This window comes from Anarrhichthys ocellatus, unplaced genomic scaffold (genome assembly GCF_004355925.1).
Source record: "Anarrhichthys ocellatus isolate YVR2014 unplaced genomic scaffold, GSC_Weel_1.0 scaffold92, whole genome shotgun sequence".
Classification (NCBI taxonomy): Eukaryota; Metazoa; Chordata; class Actinopteri; order Perciformes; family Anarhichadidae; genus Anarrhichthys; species Anarrhichthys ocellatus.
Window position 1 is genome coordinate 917688 of NW_022280122.1, and position 21382 is coordinate 939069.

General features: G+C 40.5%; 1 protein-coding gene and 1 non-coding gene across 3 annotated transcripts; both read right to left on the reverse strand.

Moving 5' to 3' along the window:
• Positions 1–107: 107 nt before the first annotated feature.
• Positions 108–15540, reverse strand: csnk2a4 (casein kinase 2, alpha 4 polypeptide). 2 transcript variants are annotated; one of them, XM_031875587.1, is made up of 13 exons: positions 14995–15540; positions 11994–12279; positions 11774–11885; positions 11579–11680; positions 10024–10074; positions 9687–9746; positions 7556–7639; positions 6385–6495; positions 5439–5540; positions 5136–5236; positions 3803–3951; positions 3618–3704; positions 1435–1544 (listed from the first exon to the last, which is right to left on the reverse strand). In XM_031875587.1, the coding sequence occupies exons 2-13, from the start codon at positions 12092–12094 to the stop codon at positions 1435–1437; spliced, it is 1170 nt and encodes a 389-aa protein (XP_031731447.1). In that variant the 5' UTR covers positions 12095–12279; positions 14995–15540. The 2 variants fall into 2 exon arrangements, with proteins under 2 accessions (XP_031731448.1, XP_031731447.1); XM_031875588.1 differs by lacking the exon at positions 14995–15540 and having other exon boundaries at positions 108–1544; positions 11994–12094.
• LOC116398892 (small nucleolar RNA SNORA57) lies at positions 9834–9970 on the reverse strand. The gene has a single exon (XR_004213778.1). It is a non-coding gene; the product is annotated as a small nucleolar RNA SNORA57 (small nucleolar RNA).
• Positions 15541–21382: the final 5842 nt, after the last annotated feature.

The window sequence follows — 21382 nt, forward strand, 5'->3', positions numbered from 1 at the left end:
GGGAAAAAAAACAGAACTTATCCGTTAAAATGTAGCATTGATTGATTGCAAAGCCGTGTGAGGGTGAAAGTGGTCTGTGTGAACGTGAGACATGAATCAGTCAGATGTTCCTGATAAATAAAACACGTTTATTTACACGAATATTTCTCAAATACTAGTCTTCTACAGAAGGACATAAAAATATATACAGTGATGTAGGGACTCAAAATGCTCCATTCTCGGTTCAATGTATACGTGTTCCGATTTATTTGCATTTCGCAGGTTTGGAAAAGAAATAATGAAAAAGATGGTTAGGTACAGATCAGGGTCTAAAACTTACACTTTCAAACTCTGGCACTAAAACACGGAGAACTCTACCCTTCAAGTGCTATTTAACAACTGACCTCCAGGTACACTCGGTGTCGCTGAAAGCCGGTCCAGAGCGTCTCACTCATCACAGAGCTTAACTCTGACAGCACTTCAGTCACCTGCACGTGATCATTGGATCACATTTCATCTAACAAATACTAGAACCACATCGTCAACCTGCATTACAGTACGAGTAAATCCCACAAAACAAAACTAGGTTTGGTCAGTCTCGTCTTCCAACCGACTGAGTAAACTTTGGTTATGTCTTGAAGTCATTCAAGAAAAGCCACTTGAAGTAATTCAAGGAAGTGGAGAGCAGCACGTTTGAGAAACCATCTCTTTGAGAACCTGAATGAACCTTACCTGGCTCCTTAAAGAGATCGGAGTACGACACTAGAGCTGATCGAAACCACTCGGTGGTGGCAAACCTGTATCCAGCAGTCCGGGACATTTCGACACAAAACAAAAACTCATGACGGAGAATCGCATATCAAAAAGAAGACTGGTGATCTGGTTTGGTAAGAAAAAGGCAAGACAGAACTACTCGGGCAGAGAAAGTGTTCAAGTGTCATTGTGTTCACATACACCCGGTGCACTGAACAGCACCAAACACTTCCAAAATGCTGTAATCTGGAGTGCTGAGACTCGTGTGAGGAGGCTGATTAAGTGCTGCAGCAGTAAACTATACAGGAGGAGCTCCTTTTTGTCCTCACAGCCAACGTCTTTCTTTCGCCTTCTGCTGATGTACTTATTGACCACTGCCTTCAGTCCAAACTAAAAAACACACCGGGGTGACACTCGCTCTCAGACTCACACACACACCCTTTTGTAGTCACTACGGCTTATGGGAAATAATGAAAGGAATACCTGTATATTTCAAACTACACAGAACATTCATTCCAGATGTCAGGCTAACGAGTTCATTTGAGGAAGAAAAGGAGCAGAGGGATAAATCGTTCTTTTCTTAAGACGGCGGCGTCCTTCGGCGGGAGGGGACGAAGTCACACCGAAGTTAGGTTGGATGTAGTGAGGGCTGGCAGAGCGGCACCCCGTCTAGCATCTGCCCAGAGGCGGAAGAGGGGGGCGTCACTGCGGGGCGGCGGGCACCGGGGGGCTCAGGACGTTGGTGGCAGCAGATAGGACCGGAGAGCCAGAGAGAGGGCCCAGGGCAGTGGAGGCTGGCAAGGCAGAGATACCTGAGGGGGGGTTAGAAACACAGGTCACATGACTGCCGGGATGGGGGGGGGGGGGGGGGGTTAACTAGGGCTGGTAGCCAAGAATTGTGAAGACACTGACTCTAACCCACCCAATTTAAGTCACATCAATATAGTTGATGAGTTCTGCACTTCAGACAGTCAACGACTCTTTACCTTGAATGTACAACAATCACATCTGACCTACACAACAAAGCACCACCGTCACTGCTGTATGGCTTCACTGCCTTGACTGACATTCATGGTTGAGGTCGCGATAAGTCGGGCGTTTGTCGGACGCCTTTTTCTATTTATTTCGGTCACTCGCTACAATGGAAAAAGACCGGCTGATTGGAATGAGGAGTTCTCTATAAAACCTAACTAAGGGGGCAGCTGGCTGGAGGGACACCGGCTTCCTACTTGCTGTTGGCTATATTGTAGATCATTTCCAGTAAATCACAATATTAAATGAGTGTGGAAGATAGCAAGTACAACTTTAACGTCTCAAGTCTAATCTGTTACTCTCTGTGGTTCTGTTAGTTCTTGTTAAATTACTCCTTCGGCTTGATTTAACATTACATTTTCAATAAATCAATCAAATATTAATTTTCCTCTTACTATTTGCATATAGTATATTTGTTGACAGCCCTAGGCAGCATATATTTTGATACTTTATTGTATATTTCATTGACCAATATGCCCTCTTTAATAATGCCCCCGCTACAGAATCATTTTATATGACACCATGTATAATGTAAGAATATGGGGGAGCATATCTTTTACATCAACCTACAGTTTTGCACTTTAATATGTAAACATGTGTTTACATTTCATCTTGTGCTGCATTATACAATAAAATGAACTTACATTAAACAGTCAATGAGCTTGTTTTGGAGGAAGATGTAGCTGAAATAGCCGATAGATTGATTAATAGAATAGCCGTTACAGGCTCTAATGGGATGAAAGCACCGCTGAGTGGAGCTCAGGATAGAAACAACACTCAAATGTTGGAGAAACTGCAGCTGGAGATAAAGAAGAACCCTTTAGAGAGATAAACAGGATACAGAACAAAACAGCTCTATGTAAACACTGTGGGATGAAATGGATGCATCATTTAAAGAGTATTATGGGATGCGTCCTCTTTGGGTACGTTCCAATGGATGGCAGCAGATATAAAATAGCACAATTTCAAATAGAAAGCATTTGTTCACGGTATTTCATTACATTGAGTAAGCTCAGGCAGGCTACTGTGACACATCGTCCTCACGTTCCATGAATGGAAATGACTCTTAAACTAACCGAGGGAACGACAGTGCTGATGGAAACGCACAGGGTTTCTGTTGGCTGCTCGATGCTCTCAGCTCTCGCTCTGAAAGCTACTTCTGAACCAGATGTTGGTACAACCTCCTCTACTGTCCAGCGACGGCTGTGAAAGAGATTGTGTGGTGCACTAGGGTCTGAACTATGGGACGCACACTTCTCATGTCTTTGTGGAGATGTGATGTTTCCACAGATGATGACCGAAGACATTAAAAACACGAGTCTTGCAGTCTTGCATTAAAGTAGTGTAGCTCTTATTAGAGTTGAGTTTGACTCTGATTTGACTTTAGAGGAATACAGCCTGCACCTCGTGTGTGTCGTCATTCCAACTGGCTGAGACCTGAGAATGCAGCAAAACTGGTGCCCACAGCTTTTAAAGCTACAAGCACATTAGTTTTAAACCTGTGGAACTCTAATTACACTTACTTTGCATTAAGACAAACGCAGATGTGACCGAAATTGACAGTAATTTATCCGTGGTAGTGTGCGTGATGAAAGTTGAACCACGAAGCAGCGCTGCAAGACGCCAGATGTTTAAAACAATAACTTAAACGGTGGCTTTCGTTTACTCAATACTCAAACCTGTCTGATTACTTTCCCCATGTCCTTAAAAGATCTGCACTTGGTAGAATAAAGTAATGACATAAGGACTTCTGAGGATACGGGATGACATCTGAAGTACGACAGCAGAGACATATGTAAGGGGGTGATGTGGCCATAAATGTTCTCTCTATATTTCTGGGCGTGTCTTCTCACCAGTGATCATGTTGGCTGAGCTGACAGCTGTGTTCCCACCGGGCAGGTTGGCTCCGGCCACACGAGACTGATCTTTCACGATGGGGACTGCGGGAACAACAACAAATAAAGAAAGAACTTATTGTCTCATTGATATGATAGATTGTGAATTCAGCCTTGTAAATAGTGGCTGTCAATGGGCTTACAGAAGTACGGGTGATCCATGGCCTCGCGGGCAGTCAGCCGCACCTGGTGGTCGTAGCGCAGCAGCTTGTCCAGGAAGTCCAGCGCCTCGGGGCTGACCAGGTGCTGGTTCTCACTGTGGACAAACCGCTCCCACCGCTTACGAGAATGCCTGGAGGCAAAAGACAGATTAACACACTTCATTCTGACGTCAATTCACACTGAAGAAGGTGGACACAGACGGAGCGTTGTAATGAAGAGAGAAATGATGGAAGCATGGGATAAACTCCAGATGTTGCATTTGGAACCGTTTTAGGTCGGGGTGGGCCCCATGGTGCGATTTGATCACAATACTTTCACAGTTCACTTGTCACAGTTTGCAATATGCTGAGTATTGAAATAGCAAACATTGCGATTTATTACCTTTTTTCAGCTGCAAATTATGCAGTTTGTCAGCATCTGTTTTATCTAATAAGATACAGTTTCATATTTATTATCATCATCAACTAATTTACTTTAAGTCATCTATAGTGGTTATTTGCATAAAAACAATTCAAATGATCAAAAAATAAAAGATTGTAATTTTATTGATAAAAAAATCAAAAGAGTAATTTTAATGATGATTTTTATGTTTAGAGCGAGTGCTCGGAAGTTAACATTATTCCCTCTAATATCTAGTGTATGTTGCTTTGAAAACAACTGGAGTTAGACAAGGTTCTCTACATTTTACAAGATTACATTTTAAACACATCATGGTAACTAATTATATTATTTAGTTTCGTCTAATACTCATATTTACTAAATGGAGCTTGAACGCACCACAACGTATTGCAATGTAACCTCCATATGGCTCTAGTTCTCCTGCTGCTGATTTAAACAGATTTATTGTTCACGTGTTTCTTTATCAGGACAGCGACTAGAAAGCCTCCACGCTGGTCTGCAGATCTCATATCATTATTAAATGGCCATTTTTGGCAGATATAAGGCTGAAGTGTTGAAATGTTTACAGACACGCTTCAGATGAGTGGCAATACTCTCAAACACAAATCCAACCGGCACACAGTGTAACGTGAGAGGTGATTTCACCACACAAACAAGTCTCAATGCTGGAATCAGGACACCATAGATAACGTAGCTTCTTCACTTCTTATGATCATCAAACTGTGACTTGCATAACCGTAGTTATGGCCAAATGGGTTAATCCCGACATCCCTAATTAATAGTTTATATAATTAAAGATTGGTGTATAAAATTGTTTCCCCACCCCTGGTTTTAGACTCACGGTCGATGGTGTGCAGTTGTTTCTGTCCTAGCAGAGTGCTAGCATTAGTTACAAAACACACCGTCATCTCTCACCTTCCCAGAATGTCGTTGAAGCGAGGCTCCAGCTCAATATTGTACTTGTCGATGTAGTCGTAGAGGTCTTCAGTCCCCAGGACCTTGGCTATTCTCACCAACTACAAGAACACAAACAAGGACCGAGATACTTTCAACCTTTCAGACACAAATCTACATTGAACCCAGTCAGTTACAGAGAAGACTGGGCAGTCACCACTCTCGCAAGATCTGTGGGCAGAAATGCAATTCATGTCGATGCAGTGTTGTTGTTGTTTTAAGCCATCACAATAATCATGGAGAAAATTCCTCCTTAGTATTTACCTGGTCATAGTTGTCATGTCCATGGAAAAAGGGCTCCTTCCTGAAGATCATGCTGGCCAACATACAGCCCAAGCTCCACATGTCCAGACTGTAATCGTACATCTGCAACACACGGTACAGGTCTCAGAGCACGGGCAGCATTAAAGCAGACACACCAACATTTCAATGAGTTGTAACTCCGTGGAATCCAACCAAACACTGTTTAAATGAGCACTGTTAAGCATTGTTAAACACTGTTTAAATGAGAACCACACATGCTGTTCCTCTTTGGCTATTAGAAACAAGCATGTACCCTGTTTGAGCCTGCAACTGCAGCTTATAACCAAGATCCATTAAATCCAGTGTTTCCCCAACACACAGCTGTCTGTGGTATGCTGCCATAGTTTTACCAAGGCTGCCAGATTATCATAACAAAATATTAAAACAATAGGTGCCCCGGTAGAGAACCAATCACAAATACATGTTGCATGTTGTTAATGCAGAGTTCAGATGGTTTCTAACACAACATTATCATCCATCAAGTAACATCCAATCCACTCAGACTGCAAGAATTAACTGTATAACATCATCACCATTATTGCGTCACAACTGTGGAACATGCAGTCAGAAAACTTTACAGATGTGGAATTGAGTTTAAAATGAAGGCCAAGCTGGAAATTGGGTGTGGTAAAAGCAAGGTCGCTAGAAGTAGGGGATAGGAAGTGAGGAAGGGGCCATCAGCTCCCCTACTCTACGCCCCTGGCCTCATTTGGCTTTGCAGGCTGGTGTAATCCCATCAAAATATGGTCTCTGAATATAATTATATTTCTCAGTGGTGTGTTGTGGATAACCTTTTTAGATGCATACAAAAACACCAATAAATGAAGGTCAGCAGTAGGTTTGTTTCTCCCATTAGAGGCATACAACATGTCAACTCCACCTAAAGCATACTAGCCCACAGCTGTACCTGATAGTCCACCAGGAGCTCGGGTCCTTTGAAGTAGCGGGAGGCGACTCTGACGTTGTACTCCTGTCCTGGGTGGTAGAACTCGGCCAGACCCCAGTCAATAAGACGCAACTGCAGACGTACAAATGAAGCAGTTAGCAGCTACAGACAGGCAACGTATTAGTGTTCAACACAAGAAAATGAAGGAGACTTTTTTTTTTACTCATTTGTCAGACATTATTGTAATTCAATTAATGAGTCCAACTAGAGAATGGTGAAAAAGAAAAGTAGAGATGTAAGAGCCAAATAAAAAGCTACACAGCAGCAATAAACATAAGTTTTTCTAAGGATGGATTGACTGACTTAGAGCCTTTACGCAACTGACCCAAGGGTCGCGGGTTTGCTTTCACATTGCAATTTTACAAGCGCACTAAGAACTCCACATGAAGAGCCAAAAAAAAAAAAAGAAAAAAAAAAAAAAAAAGGACTCTACGTGACATACCTGCACTCTGAGCCACCGTCTCTCTCGTCCACACACTCACTATGCCTACACGACACAATGAGCTACCTTACTCCTATAACATGACGCTAGCCTTCCACAACTTCCTGGGATTTGTCAAAAAGTACAAACCATCCAAAAAAAAAAAAAAAAAACCCTCTCACACTCTAAACAAAGCAGCCCATGGTTCAATTTCATTCTGATCTTTATCTCCTCTTTCTGTAGGACCAGGGCTCGGCTGAGAGAGAGAAGGTGGACTATCGTATGTCAAAGTTATGAATGATGCTTCGAGCTAGTCGTTGCAGCCTTAGTTAAATTCCACTGATCAGCTTCTTGCATGAAGTGCTCAGCGCAGAATGCCTCTCTTCTGTCAACAGTCCGAAGTTCCCAGTGCTGGTCAAAGTAACACGCTGTCTCCCCGAGGTAAGTGATCTCTGAGGGGAGTCCAGTGGTGACGAGTGAGCACAATCGTCTTTGTCCGTCAGTCCAACCCCCCCGCTAGCTTAGCTTTCTGGTCTTCATACAAGTTGTGTACATTCGATATGTTGGTGGCTCTTAAAGGGCAATTCATACATTAATGCATTACAAAAATTAGTAGGGTTAAAACTAATTCAATTAAATAACTTAGACAGACCCAGTCATTTTGTTTCGGATTAAACTACAGAGGTGTGAAAGTGCCCTGAAATTACTCACCTTGCGGTGCTCATGATCAATCATCACGTTATGTGGCTTCACATCTCTGTGCATGATCCCCATGCTGTGGCAGTAGTCCAGGGCCTACAAACAATCCATTGGTCACACTGTTGCTTTTCTTTCAAGTAATTCCCAAAACAGCAACAGATTACAAGAAGATGGTGGTGCAACGGATCAGAAAACTCAGTTCCAATCGGATCAGCACAGAAGATAAAGAGAGCAAATATAACCACTGATACTAATTACCGATCATTGATGATCCATATTGTCAGATACAGATCCCTGTGTTTGATTATACAGCCGGTCTACAAGACTCACAAATCATTTTAACGACTCAGAAGTCTGTAAATCATCAAAAATACTAAATGTTATCCTTTTACTTTGTTAAGGGAATTTATAGTGTTTTTTCTTCATAAAAACATACAATTCAAATGATTAGGAAAATTTGTATTTGTATTGATTTGTATTGAATCTTGTCAGTAGTTTTAATGACGCATCATTCATAAGATGCTTAGAGATAGTTTTAGGAAGTTAAACAGCTCATAATTCATCTTTAATATCTATTTTATATTCATGTGAAAACATCTTCAAACATCTGGATTTAATAAAGTTTTTCACTAAAACTACATTTTACGAGATCACATGTGAACACATCATGATAGCGTTTTAATTTACCTTCGCCCAATACTCATGTTCACTGAGCAGAGCCTGAACGCATCATAATATAACTGAAGTGAACTTCCGTTCTGTTGATTTAAACAGACTGGTTGTTTGCAATGTAACATCATCACAGATCAGAGACTAGAAAAGCATAAATCACATCCTGATCACATATTTTACTGAATATTGTCAGATAACGATGTCAGTAAATCTTTCTTTCACACTGTGATGGTTAACGTTAAACTGTGTAATTAATCTGCGGTTCACATGCGTGTTAAACCCAGAGGGGGGATCCGTACGGATCACCGATCAACAACGATCCGTTACACCACTACAAGAAGATGGTGCCTACTCGTCAACACACACAATGTTGATGGCCTAAACAGACTTGGTGCTGTAGAAGTTCCCAGGCCAGGGTAGGAAATTTACATATTTGTTTGGGGGCAATTTTTGCCCCCACTGACTTAAATCCAGGGGCATTTTCAAAAAAGTGGGGGCACTTTTTGAAACTTGTGAAATAACATTTAACCTTTGTTCAAAATAATAAATATACTTATTTAGGCTTACAGTATATGAGCAATTGTCATCAAATGGCAATAATAAGACTATTAGGCAGTAGTCTACAGATTCAAAGTGTTTTCTTAGATCATATTCAATTTTATTCTTATTTCTTTGTGGTTATTATTACATTTTTTAAACAACTATTAACAATTATTATGTCAACGATGCCTTGATTACATATACATCAGTCATTGTATGGAATTATTGAGAAAGATATTTTTGTAGCACCTCAAATATTGTGATATTACCCATTTTTGTCCTGAACATATGCATTAGTCATTGTGTGGAATTTTTGAGAAAAACATTTTTATAGCACCTTAAAAGTTTAAAGAATGTGCCATTTGAAGGTATAAATTTAGTTCATAGTTTTTGCTTATCTTAAGACTGTCAGTCAGGTATTATTCATTAGCAACCATCAAATCAAAGAATAAAGACACTTTACGCACAATTTAGGTGTATTTTCCCTTTAACTCACGAGATGCAGGTAGCATGTTTTATACTTAATGTGAATATAATTCATTTAATCCAATTTCCATTATGCAATATGTATACTTTGTTGGCATCTTATTCTGAAAACCGGATGTTTGTCTGAAGAAACCGGATGTTGTCTCACGTTAATCTTTCCGTTAACTTTCAAAGTCCTTCGCTCGCTCCCGATCTGCGCCGTTTGAATGAGTTTACCGTGAATGTCAGCATATAGGTGCACTAGAATTTAAGTGTCTGCTGAGTTGACCGCAGTCTCGCAGTCACAGGTCTGATTAAGAAGCGCTCCATTTTTTTTTTTTATTCGTTTAGCAAGTTCGGAAAAAAATGAAGTCAGGACAGACGGTCTGGTTTAAGGACAGGATGCTTCACCACCCTCATGACTTTTAGAGGTTAAACATTACGAGCAGAACCGAGGAGGACTCACCTTGAGGATCTCGTACATGTAGAGCCGGATGTCGTAGTCTGTCAGGGTCTGGTACAGTTGCTAGAGACAAAAGCAATGTCACTGGCTTTGTATGGTATTGTGTTACAGTAAAAGAGGCCACACAGTCATACATCAGTCACGTCATGGAGCTGTGCCAGAGATTGAGGATAGAACCAGATGATGGTTGACTTTCTGGCACCGAAGACATAGCACTGGACTTTCATGTTCCTCCATCACATACACACACGTGTACAGGAAAACAACGAGTATGCCAAGAAAGGAGGTTTCCATGATCTTACACGACGACATCTTATAGAGTGAACAAATGGTTACCTACCTTGAAGTCTGTGTTGTTAACATGCTCAAAGACCAAGGCGGGCGTCCGGGACTGAAAGAAGCAAGACAATACTTTGTGTATTTAATGCGCTGCAGTCTCAACCAACAATATGTACCACCGGGACTACTTAAACTCACCATCTGACTGAAGCACTGTAACAAGCTATGGCACTGATACAAGCTAACCACACAGCCACACCGTAAGCAATACGATGTCTCCAGATGGCCATTCATTTACTGTACACATGGAAACTCCACCAGCATGTGGACAGTCAACAGAACACAGCTGTTGACTGTCACTAACGTTTCAGAAAGTCCCGTTTCTCTTATTGGATCTTGTGAATGGGCTCACCATCTTCACCATTGATCAGTCATACAGAGCTTACATATTTCTCCATCTATTTTAGTTATCTCCAAAATAGAGATTGATGAGCAGTTGAAGAGGAGTTGATGATGCTGGGTACAATGCTATGCAATTAGCACTTGTTAGCTTGCGAATTGTGTTTTGACACTAAATGTTTAAAATATACCCGTGTAGTCTGCTGACCACAGCCATAAACAGTTACGTGTTGCTTACAGTGGGAACTAGAGCTGCAGCCAACTTTCATCATTTATCTAGCAATTGTTGTGTATTCTATAAACCAGCCTCTAAAGTCAAAAGTTGCCAGAGCCCATGTGATGTCCAATCGCAAAAATATTCAAACTACAATAGTAGCAGCAAATCCACATATTTGAGAAGTTGAAACAGGAAACATTTGGCCTTTTCCTTGTTGTTGATTCATTTTCTGTTGATCAACAAATTGTTTTAACTCGGAGCACAAGTGAATGAGGTAGATAGCAGAAAACGCTGTGGATACAGGTGTTCTGGAGTTCTCTCTCTCCTCTTCCACACGTCTCCTTGTCATTGATCTATTGAAACTTCAGGCAACATTAAATACAAAGAACAGTTGTCCCCTCAAGTGTGAAAATTGCGTTATTTTAATCCGTCGATCTAATTTGCCTACTCTTCATGTTTCATGACACACAAATGGGAAAGCACAAAGGGTGCCACTTCACATCCTCTGCTTTCAGAGTGCCTGGGACAAATGCTTGACAATCATAACTGTGTGACGTAAACTGGATCATACAATCAGGAATAAGTTGGCTTAAAATTCAGCACAAAAACAAATTAAGTCAAATCGGAAACAAAAGATTTTAAATGATTATGGTGGCACTCCTGCATCACAATATTCCAACAGTGCGTTATTCTTCCATTCTTTAAAGTGAGCCCTGGCACAACATAGGAGCAGGCTGTCTAACATCATACATGTATCTAACGTTCAGCTACAGCTGGTTGAGTACTTACAGACACATACTTCCCAAGTAAAAACGATAACCTTGCACAGGCGGTGGGCTCCCCACGCTATTGGTACAGTAATGATACTTCAGAACCCCAACATAAGTTTCTACTTACAAAATATAAATCATGTCATCAGGAAAACACAAACTTATGATTTAAATATGTCCTCTTTTGTACTCGGGACCAAAGTGTCAAGTGTTCTGTATACTATACTCACCACAGGGTCTTTCACTATATCGATGAGGGAGATTATGTTAGGGCCTCCGCGTAGGTTCTCCAAAATCTTGATCTCACGCTTAATTTTCTTTTTCTTCACGGGCTAAGAAGACGAGGCAGAGTTAAGCAGACGGGATTAAACTATTCAATCAGAACCATTAACTTGATCCAAGACTCAGTCTCTGTATAGTTTTACCTTGAGAATCTTCACCACCACCTTCTCATTATTGGTGATGTTGATTGCCTCAAAGACTTCGCTGTACTTGCCACGCCCCAGTTTACGCACCAATTGAAAATCATCCTGATTTCTGTGAAGGACAAAAAAAAATTAAGAAAATCCACAACCAAACATCAGCTGGGTTGAGATATCATGCAGCATTCTGCAAATGTTGTGTACGGATCACCAAGGTATTTACCCCCACTCAACCACGTGGGACTCGTAGTCCCAGTACTCCCTGGGCCGGTGAGTGTTGACCTCGGTGTACACTCGGGCCCGGCTCGGCACGGGTCCTGACATGTCAGACAGCTTGGCAGAGATGGTTGGGAGATCTTACTGCAGAGGAGGACGGTTGGAGTACAGGGAGGATTGGGTGGGTGGGAGGGAGGGAGAAGAGGGAAGGTAGGGGTTGAGCAGGGTTGATCCCAACAGAGCAAGGGGTTTGGGGCGGGGGGGGGGGGGCCACCAGGGGCTTGGTGGAATAGCTGAAAAAGAAGTAAAAAGAGGAAATTAAGAATTAGAGAAATTTAATTCCCGATAGATATTGATACATCACAGGTGTCTCCATCCATCTATTTACAACGACCGAAAATCCACACACCACTGCCTGTTTGGCATTGTCCCTTAAAAGACACATCAGTCATCAGATTTACTCTGCTGTAGTGGTGTAACTGTCCATTATCCATACAGAACCATCCCTCCACCATGTATTACACAGTTAACCATCATAGTGTGAAATAAAGTTTTACTGCCGATGGTTATAGGCCGGCATTCTGTAAAACTATGCGATCAGGAGATCACCATTAATGCCTTCTCGTCGCCTGATAATGACATTATCCCTGATAATGACATTGTGAACAAGTCCGTGTTGAAACCAGCAGGAGAGCTAGTAACGATGGCAGCACCGGCAATAACAGTTAAATTGAGTTACATTATGAACCGTCGTTCTCTATTCAGTAAAAACTATTGGCTGTTAATAAATTACCTTTCTCATGTGTTCAAATATTATCTTGTTAAATTTTTTTTTTTTTTTTTTTTTTTAAGAGAATAACGAATAAATCCAGTAGTTTGAAGCAGATGTCTTCACAGCAATATAAAATAGATATTAGAGGGAGAATTGTAACCTGTTCCTTTCTAAGGGTGTGTGTAGCATTTTTTTCTGAGCACCAGCATCTTTTAAAAAACAATTGTTGCCAATGAGTGCCAAGAGATAAAAGTGCTGCGCCCAGTGTGTTTTCTCTGAGCGCGCCACCATTTTTGTGCTGCTGCTCTGAGCGCTTCAAGTTGAAAATCTCTTCAGAAAAGCGCTGGTGACATCATTGTAGAAAATGGAGGAAAAGCTTTTGGTCGTGTCTGTCTGTCTTGAGCTTTATATGCCGGACACATACGACCAAAACAAAGACCGATAAGTCCATTTGTAGGAGCAGGTCAGCCGGGAGGACATTAAATGTTGCTGGTAAGATTTGTGCTTTCATCGCCGTATGCGTTGTCTCCGACGGATCGTCCTCCTTGCTCCAATGTTACGGCATTCAGACAAGCTCATCCATACAAAGTATGAGGGCAAGCATCCTCGGGTTGGTGCTCATGGTGAACAATCTATGCCGAACAAATACAGTTTGACAGAAAAACACGTTCTATGGACACAGGCTTTAACACTGGCTTAAAGCAGCTTATAATACATAATTAGAATGACTAATGCCCCAAAACTATTTTTTTCAGGACGGTGGTGAGAAAAAAAACAGTGTGGAGCCTTGTATACAAGCTACTAACAAAACCACCAACAAAAGTGATGTGGCGAGGAGAGAGCTGAGCCTCCAGCTCACAGAATCGTGATGAGCGTTGGGCAGCTCACAGATAGAAGTGGCTGAAATGAGTTCCAGCTCTAGTTGAGTGTTCATTTTTACATTGTGTTTCACACATTACCACTGACTCCCGAAAGTATTGACACAGCCTGTTCAATTACTAGGGCAGAAAGCTGTGTAAGTATTGATCTCATTCAAACAGCCAAATCCATTATTTGAATGACACCACTGATGGAGCAACTGAACACTTTAATCTCTTTCTGACCCAGGTCAAGTAAGTAACACTGAACAATGGGAAAACTTTCTGTACATGTTTGAAATAATAAGGATTGCTGTGCAGTATCTCATCTGCTTTAATTTGCTTCCTTATGACATACACAAACCATACATACAGCATTTTTACCAACTTTGGGATGAGAAACTATTTTCATTGTCCCGACTGGTATGAGGCAAGCTTCCTCCCTGACCTACCTGACAAATTGCAAAGGTGCTTCAAGGCAAATATGTTGTATCGGGCTGTTTAAATGAAGTTGACTTAACTCATTGACAATCCTTTTTTCCCGCTGAACTGAACGCTACATGCGCATTTTTGTCGTTCTATACGTTACGTAGCTTACCTAACGTCAGTCGCAGGAGCTAACGTTAAACTAAATTAGCTGTCAACGGCCGGCTAGCTAACGTTACTTTATTAAATTAATTATTGGCATCTATTGGTTTATAATCTAACCTATTCTACTTCCTAGTTAACAGGTAAAAGTATTTGGGAGATATTACTCCCACTACATTGTCGACTAATTTTACTTCCGGTGAGAAAAGCAAGAACACACTTGATCATTGGAGTGTACAATTCTGTTACGTTAATATCTGAATATGGCGTTTCGGATAATACCGAATATTAGCCTATACACTCAAGACACCCCATGCAACGCGAGACCTCCGGATTGACTCAATTCATCTGCGTTAAACCAATTGGAACTAAATTCAATGAAATCGCAACTTTTACTAAAGCTCTCACTGTGCAAATTGACCAGTTAAGCTAACGTCACATGTAACGTTATCGTTACAGTTATTCATAGAATGTATGCGACATCCGTAATGTTAACGATACGTCGACATTTGTATGATAAATGACGATTTGCATGGTGTTGAAGGACTTTTTAATGAGAGGTTAATCCGGCTGTATTTTCCGATGACTTACGTTAAATCAAATGCTTATTAGTTAGCTAGACCACCGACTTGAACAGCTTTCTGTGAGCAGAAGGTGTCAGTAACTTATCGGCTCTAGGCGGGCCCAAGCTGCTAGACGGCTAACCTTAGCATGGCTAACGTGAACGATCGCTAGTTTCCACATGTAATGCGCGTCTGCATTATCAACATAAGAGTGGAATGGATATTTACCCCCTAGGTCAAGTCCACGACCGAAATACTTCCCCGTTAGCTGAGTTTCGTCAAGCCAACGGTCCTCGCCTTCCTCCGTCGCCGGTGTGTGCCTGTGCCAGTGTGTGATTTCTGCTGTATCAGAGACAATATGGCAGACCACCGCCACCTACGTCCTCGAGTACTGCAACGGAGGCCGTGGAGGGACAAGCCACTGCACAGTCGCCGACCGCCTAAAAAGCGTGGTAACTGTCCCTGTCATCTTTGTTTCGACTGAACTCCATCACACTAAGCATGTTTTATGGGTCAAACTGTGGATATATTTCAATGGCCAGTCAATCACCAAACCTTAAATCCAAATTATTATGCATTTCACTCCCATAGATCAGTCTGGATATATGATCTGGAGTCTAGAAGGTCCCACAACTCGGAGCGATGCAGTATACTAGATGACTGCGGTCAAGTCAGCAGACACTTCAATTTTAGTACACCTATACGCTGAAGCTTACGGTAAACGCAACCAAATAGCACAGATCGGGAGCGAGCAAAGGACTTTGCAAAGTTAGCGGAAAGATTAACGTGAGACAACTTCCGGTTTTCTACAGACGACCATCCGGTTTTCAAAATAAGATGCCAACAAAGTATACATATTGCATAATGGAAATAAGATTAAATGAATTATATTCTAATAAGTATAAAAAATGATACCTTCATCTCGTGAGTTAAAGGGAAAATACACCTAAACTGTGCATAAAGTGTCTTTATTCTTTGATTTGAGGGTTGCTGGAAATTAATAATAGCTGACTGACAGTCAATTAAGATATTTTACTAAGCAAAAACTCTGAACTGAATTTGTATCTTCAAATGGCAAATTTCTGAAGTTTTTAAGGTGCTATGAAAATGTTTTTCTCAATAATTCCCCACAATGACTAATGCATATATGTTCAGGACAAAAAAAGCCTAATATCACAATATTTAAGGTGCTCGAAAAATATTTTTCTCAATAATTCCATACAATGACTGATGTATATGTCTTCAAGACATTGTTGACTCCTCCCATAGTGAAAATGAAACATTTTTACTGTACAAATTAAGAGATATTTCAAATTAAATGTCATACATTTGTACCCAGAGACAGGTACATTTCTGAATATTTGAGGTGCTATAAAAACTATTTTCTCAATAATTCCAGACAATGACTAATGCATATAAGTTGAGGAAATCTCTGACCACACATATACAGTAAATGAAACATTTTTACTGTGGTAATTAAGAGATTTTTTAAAGTAAATGTCCAAGAAATATCCAATAACTGAATATTTGAGGTGCTATAAAAAGAGTATTCTTTATATTCAGTCAAAGGCATTCCTGTCTGTCTGTCTGTCTGTCTCACTCTCTGCGTCTCTCTCTATCATACAGTCATTCAGGTCTTAGATATTTTTAGAGAACCCCCCCCCCCTCCCATTTCAAAATAAAAGCCCCAGAGAGTGAATTTTAACTGGAATGCTTCTGATGAAGCCTGCCATTTAATAACCTCTGTGTTTGTGTGCCAAACATTATGCATATGTCTCCTCTCCCCCTCTCTCACCCACCCAGTCCCACCCTTTCAAAATAAAAGCCCCATAGAGTATCTTAACATGAAGCTCAGAATGAGGTATGTACAGAAATGATGGGAGCGTCAGCGTTTACACACAATTCCATATATTGTGTGTAAACATTTCATCACATCAGACCACATTGATAGCTAAGATTTACTTGTGTTCTAATGCAGGGATGTACCAATACCAGTATTCATCTATCGATGTACTTGTGTACTACTCTGATACCACTAAGGCAACATGACATTAACCTCTCGTCTGTTGAGCCTCATCAGCCGCTCAGCTGCAACGATACCCAAATGCACCAACAGGTTATGTTAGGGCCGGGTGATAATTTAATATAAAAAATTGTCTTTAAATTGTCTTTAAAATATATATCAACAAACATCTATCAAACAATTACAAGCATATACCTAAAAGCAACAAACAATCGTGTGTATGTGTGTGTGTGTGTGTGTGTGTGTGTGTGTGTGTGTGTGTGTGTGTAGGAGGGGGGTGACCTATAGGTTCCTGAGAGGAGTCTCTAGACAAAGGTTATTAGTTCAGATTGTGTCATTGTTGTTATCATCACATTTCAGTTTCATCATCTTTACGTGGATGTTCTCTACGGCTGACTACCACAGTGGAGAGCTATTGGTTCAGAAACGGAGCGCACCGATGATGCACATCCACGGTTATGTTGTGGCTGCTTCTGAAGGTTCTATCCACTGTTTCTACGGTGGCAGGTTTATGTACATTAGTCAACTATAACTGCCCAGAAGCTGATGGAGAGGACTCTGGAGGACCAGAACCAGACAGGAACTCAGGTCCAGATATACATCCAGAATCAGATACTGATGAGAAGACTGTAGACTCTTCTAACACTGATGACAGTGATGATTGGAAGGAGACCAGAGAACCTCAGTCAGGTTTAAACTCTTTGAAACCTGATGAAGTCCATGTCAGTGATTCAAGATGTAGTGCTGGTGAGAAACTATTTACATGCTCTGAGTGTGGGAAAACAACTGGCACGAGTGGAACTCTGAAGAGACACATGAGAATCCACACAGGAGAGAAACCTTACAGCTGCTCAGTGTGTGATAACAGATTTCGGCACAAGCCAGCTCTGAAGTTACACATGATGACTCATAGAAGAGAGAACTGGCTTTAGTCTTTCTGTTTGTATACAAAAGGTAAATCTGACACACCACATGGCACATAACACAGAGCAGAAACTATGGTGCTTTTTTCTTATCTTCATTCAAAAGCATGTCATTTTAATTTTAGAGCGTTGTTGCACGTGGAGATGCTGGACCAGCGCCTTGAGCTTGGACCCGCGACCCCGAGAAAGATGAGTTATTTTAACAAGACTTTATACATTTTTAATTGTTTCTCTTGTCTGTGCTGCTTGTGATTCATGTTAAATGTTATTGATGTTTGGTTCTTTAGCTATTTTAGCAACGTTTTCAGCAGAAGTGACATTTGTTCTCGAGCACTACATGCATGGTTTTGGTCTCTTTTTGAAATGTAATGCTGCATTTTTTCCAGTCAAATTCACTGGAGATGCTTCCGTTCATAAGTAGGCTAATACAAGTTTAATCTCACTGAAGAAGGTTTTGTATTTCCGCCTGAATATGTTTTTTGCATGCCTACAGATGACTATAGCTGAGCCTTTTTTAAATTAATATTTTACGTTGCTCTATGTTCAAAAAAGGCCATTTGTGGAGAATCTAAAGGCCCTGAGGTAACCGTGGTAAAGTACCTCAGGCTTGAACGCACAGTGATAATTTTTGGCTCTAATGAAAGGTGACATGTATGTATCCTGTATTCAGATTCACTGTAAGTATTGCTCACACAGAGTAACTGAATGAAAATAAACATGGTGCTTTTTCCCTTCTTGAAACTAAACTGAGTGAATGTGAGTCGGCGAGGGGTTCTCTGAACACCTTCGGATGCGTACGGTATTTCTCCTTTACCTGAATTAGGATTAGATAATCCCTCATTTGCATAAAACATTACATTTTAGAAAAGTTTAATTACAAAAATGAATTAGATTTTTTTCTCAGATTCTTCAGCAGCACTAACATCCACACTACAAGTCCTATTTGTAGAAAATAAAGGGTAAACAATACACCTGCTTAACAATAACTTACACTTGTAGCATATTTTATCCTGTCATTAAATAGCATAATTTCATTCTGTCATACTGCTCACATCATGAACATGACGTGCCGTGTTTTCTTTGTGCGCTCTCTCTATCCACCCCCAGTGTCTATTCAGGTGCAGCCCTTTTCCAGGCCTGCCAGCTGCAGCGTGTGAGTGAACACGGCTGTTCTCAATTGCGAATGAGTGACAGGGTGGATAAGAGGCTGGGAGATCCAGACCGACAGGCCGCCCGTGGGCCAAGTAGCAGCTTTGTGTGTATGTGGATCGCCTCTGTTCAAGCTGTGTGCTGTTGCTTATTAGCCTGACCCATTAGACTGCGGTCATGTGGTCCGTCATCCGCGGAACCTCGGTCACGTCAGCCGGCACTTGAAATGTAATGCTCGTCTATTCGTGGTGCTACGGTACGGGTGCTTGGATAGCCCAAAAAGCCCGGAAATAGACCTATATTTCATCAATAATTTGCCCAATTTGTTAAAAAACGTCATTTTGTACATTATATGAAATCCAACAATAACAAAATCTGAAATTACACTGCTGTATAATCTTTAATTGAAAAAGGGTTCAAAAATTATATTGCTAATAATAATCTTTGATCTGTAAAAAAAACATTTCCTTCATTGGTTAGCTAAAATTTCCGTTGGAGTTCTGTTCATGATGACCCCATATATCTCCATGTCCAATATAATGTAATTTTACTGTACAATCTTTGAGAAAATTAAAGGCAAAATCAGCTCAAATGACATTTTGATATTTATAATATCCCTATATTTGACATTTTATAAAACATAATCCTATACGACAGGTTATAAATACACATTTTTAAGAGATTACAAGAAACTTTCCTGCTAACAGAATTGCTGTCATATATTGTGCAGTTAAGCCTTGATAAAGACATGGCAATGCTTTACTTGGACCATGACTTCGACAGTGTCGTTAATATGATGAGGCTCTACAAATCTGTTGGACACGGAAGTGGTCTTGCAAAGAGACTAAAGGAGCTATTTAGTGAAAATAGCAAGTGGATGATGTCCTGGGTACTGCCTAGGAATATGGGCTGTGGCCAATTTAAAATCCTGGACATTTTTTGAAAGACACAGCCTTAACTCTTGTGTTTATGGTTACAGCAGCTTCAAGTGTGTTTGTAGTTTAATGTAGTTAAGCATTTAGAAGAAAAGTGTTTCTTAGACTATCTGTGGCTAGCTGTCTTTTTTTTTGTGAATGCTGGTAAAGTTCTTGCCACTATGGCTTCTTCATGAGTCGATTTTGTTTGTTAGAACTGAATTGTTTGTATGTTTGAAAATTGTTGTATTGTTAAGCTATATGCTGTGCTTGCTTTTTACCTGATGGCTTATTTAAAAATTAGTCACTTAAGCACGATGTCACGACCCGGCTCAAAAGGCCGCAACATGAGGTAGACGAGTATAAAAGTAATCAAATACACATTAATAGCCAGCCAGCCAGCCAGCCAAAGAAGAGTGTCAGCCTTTATAGCTGGGACCTATAGCAGGCCCAGGTGTGGCTCATCAGCAGCAGATTACCATCCTGAAAACAGGACACAGAGCCCTGGTGGAAGGGAGGGGTCGTCACAATGACAATTAAAGATAAAACTTTATAGCAATTGCAATAATTTTGTCTGTCTTTCTATACAGTCCAAATTAGCCTAATCATGATTGCATAAAGATAGAGCTATGTGTTTGTGTTTTGTGTGTGTGTCTGCATGTAGGCATGAGTGTGTCACTGTCCTGACATTTGTGTGTACCCTTTGATGTTTGTGTTACAACAATCTTTTTTACAAAATGGTAAATGTATTACCCTTAGAATGTTTTTTAAAATGCAGGTTTTATTGCATAATCAAGTGAAATTGTATTCAATTTTTTACAATTTTCACAAGACAAAATTAAGTAAATGTAAAAATGTTACTTATGTGCAGTACTTAAATACATTTAATGCAGGCTAATTTGTTAAATTCCAACACATACAAACAGAACTGATGCTAACAGACAGAAAAAAATAACATATCCAGGAAAAACATCTGAGAAAACAGCCAAGACGAGGATATTCCTTTTGCTCCTACCAGCTGTTTTTTTTGTTATCTACCTAAATATTATATTTTAATTCATATTAAACACCTAACATGGCCTTTGGGACAACAAGAAAAGAGATGGTGCAGGAACGTCGACACGTGGCACTTAAAATACTCGAAGCATCAGGTGTGTGACAGCATTTCTTCATATTTATTTATACTGTGATATTGTACTACTAAAGATCTAAAATGTTTCTAAATTAGTTTTTGACATCGAAAACAACTGTGCCATGTGTTCTGCCACAAAGCTACCCACTCCAGGACCTGCTATCACTGAATGGGTAAGGTGTTGTTGTAGTTAATTGTATTTGTGCATTTGTTAATGGATCTGAGTTTTTGTTTTGGCATTTTGTAGATTTAATTGAGAATGGACAGTAGAGGGCTGACAGGAAATGAGGGTAGAGAGAGAATGGGAATGTCATGTAACAAAGGTCGCCATTCAGAGTCATATCAGTGATATTGCGGTTTACTCCTCTAACACTAGGGCACCTCTTGTTTTAATCTTGGCAATGCAAACAAGATTGGTGTACCTTTTAAGTTTCCAGGAATATGTGTGCAATTTCAAATTAACTAAATACATAGG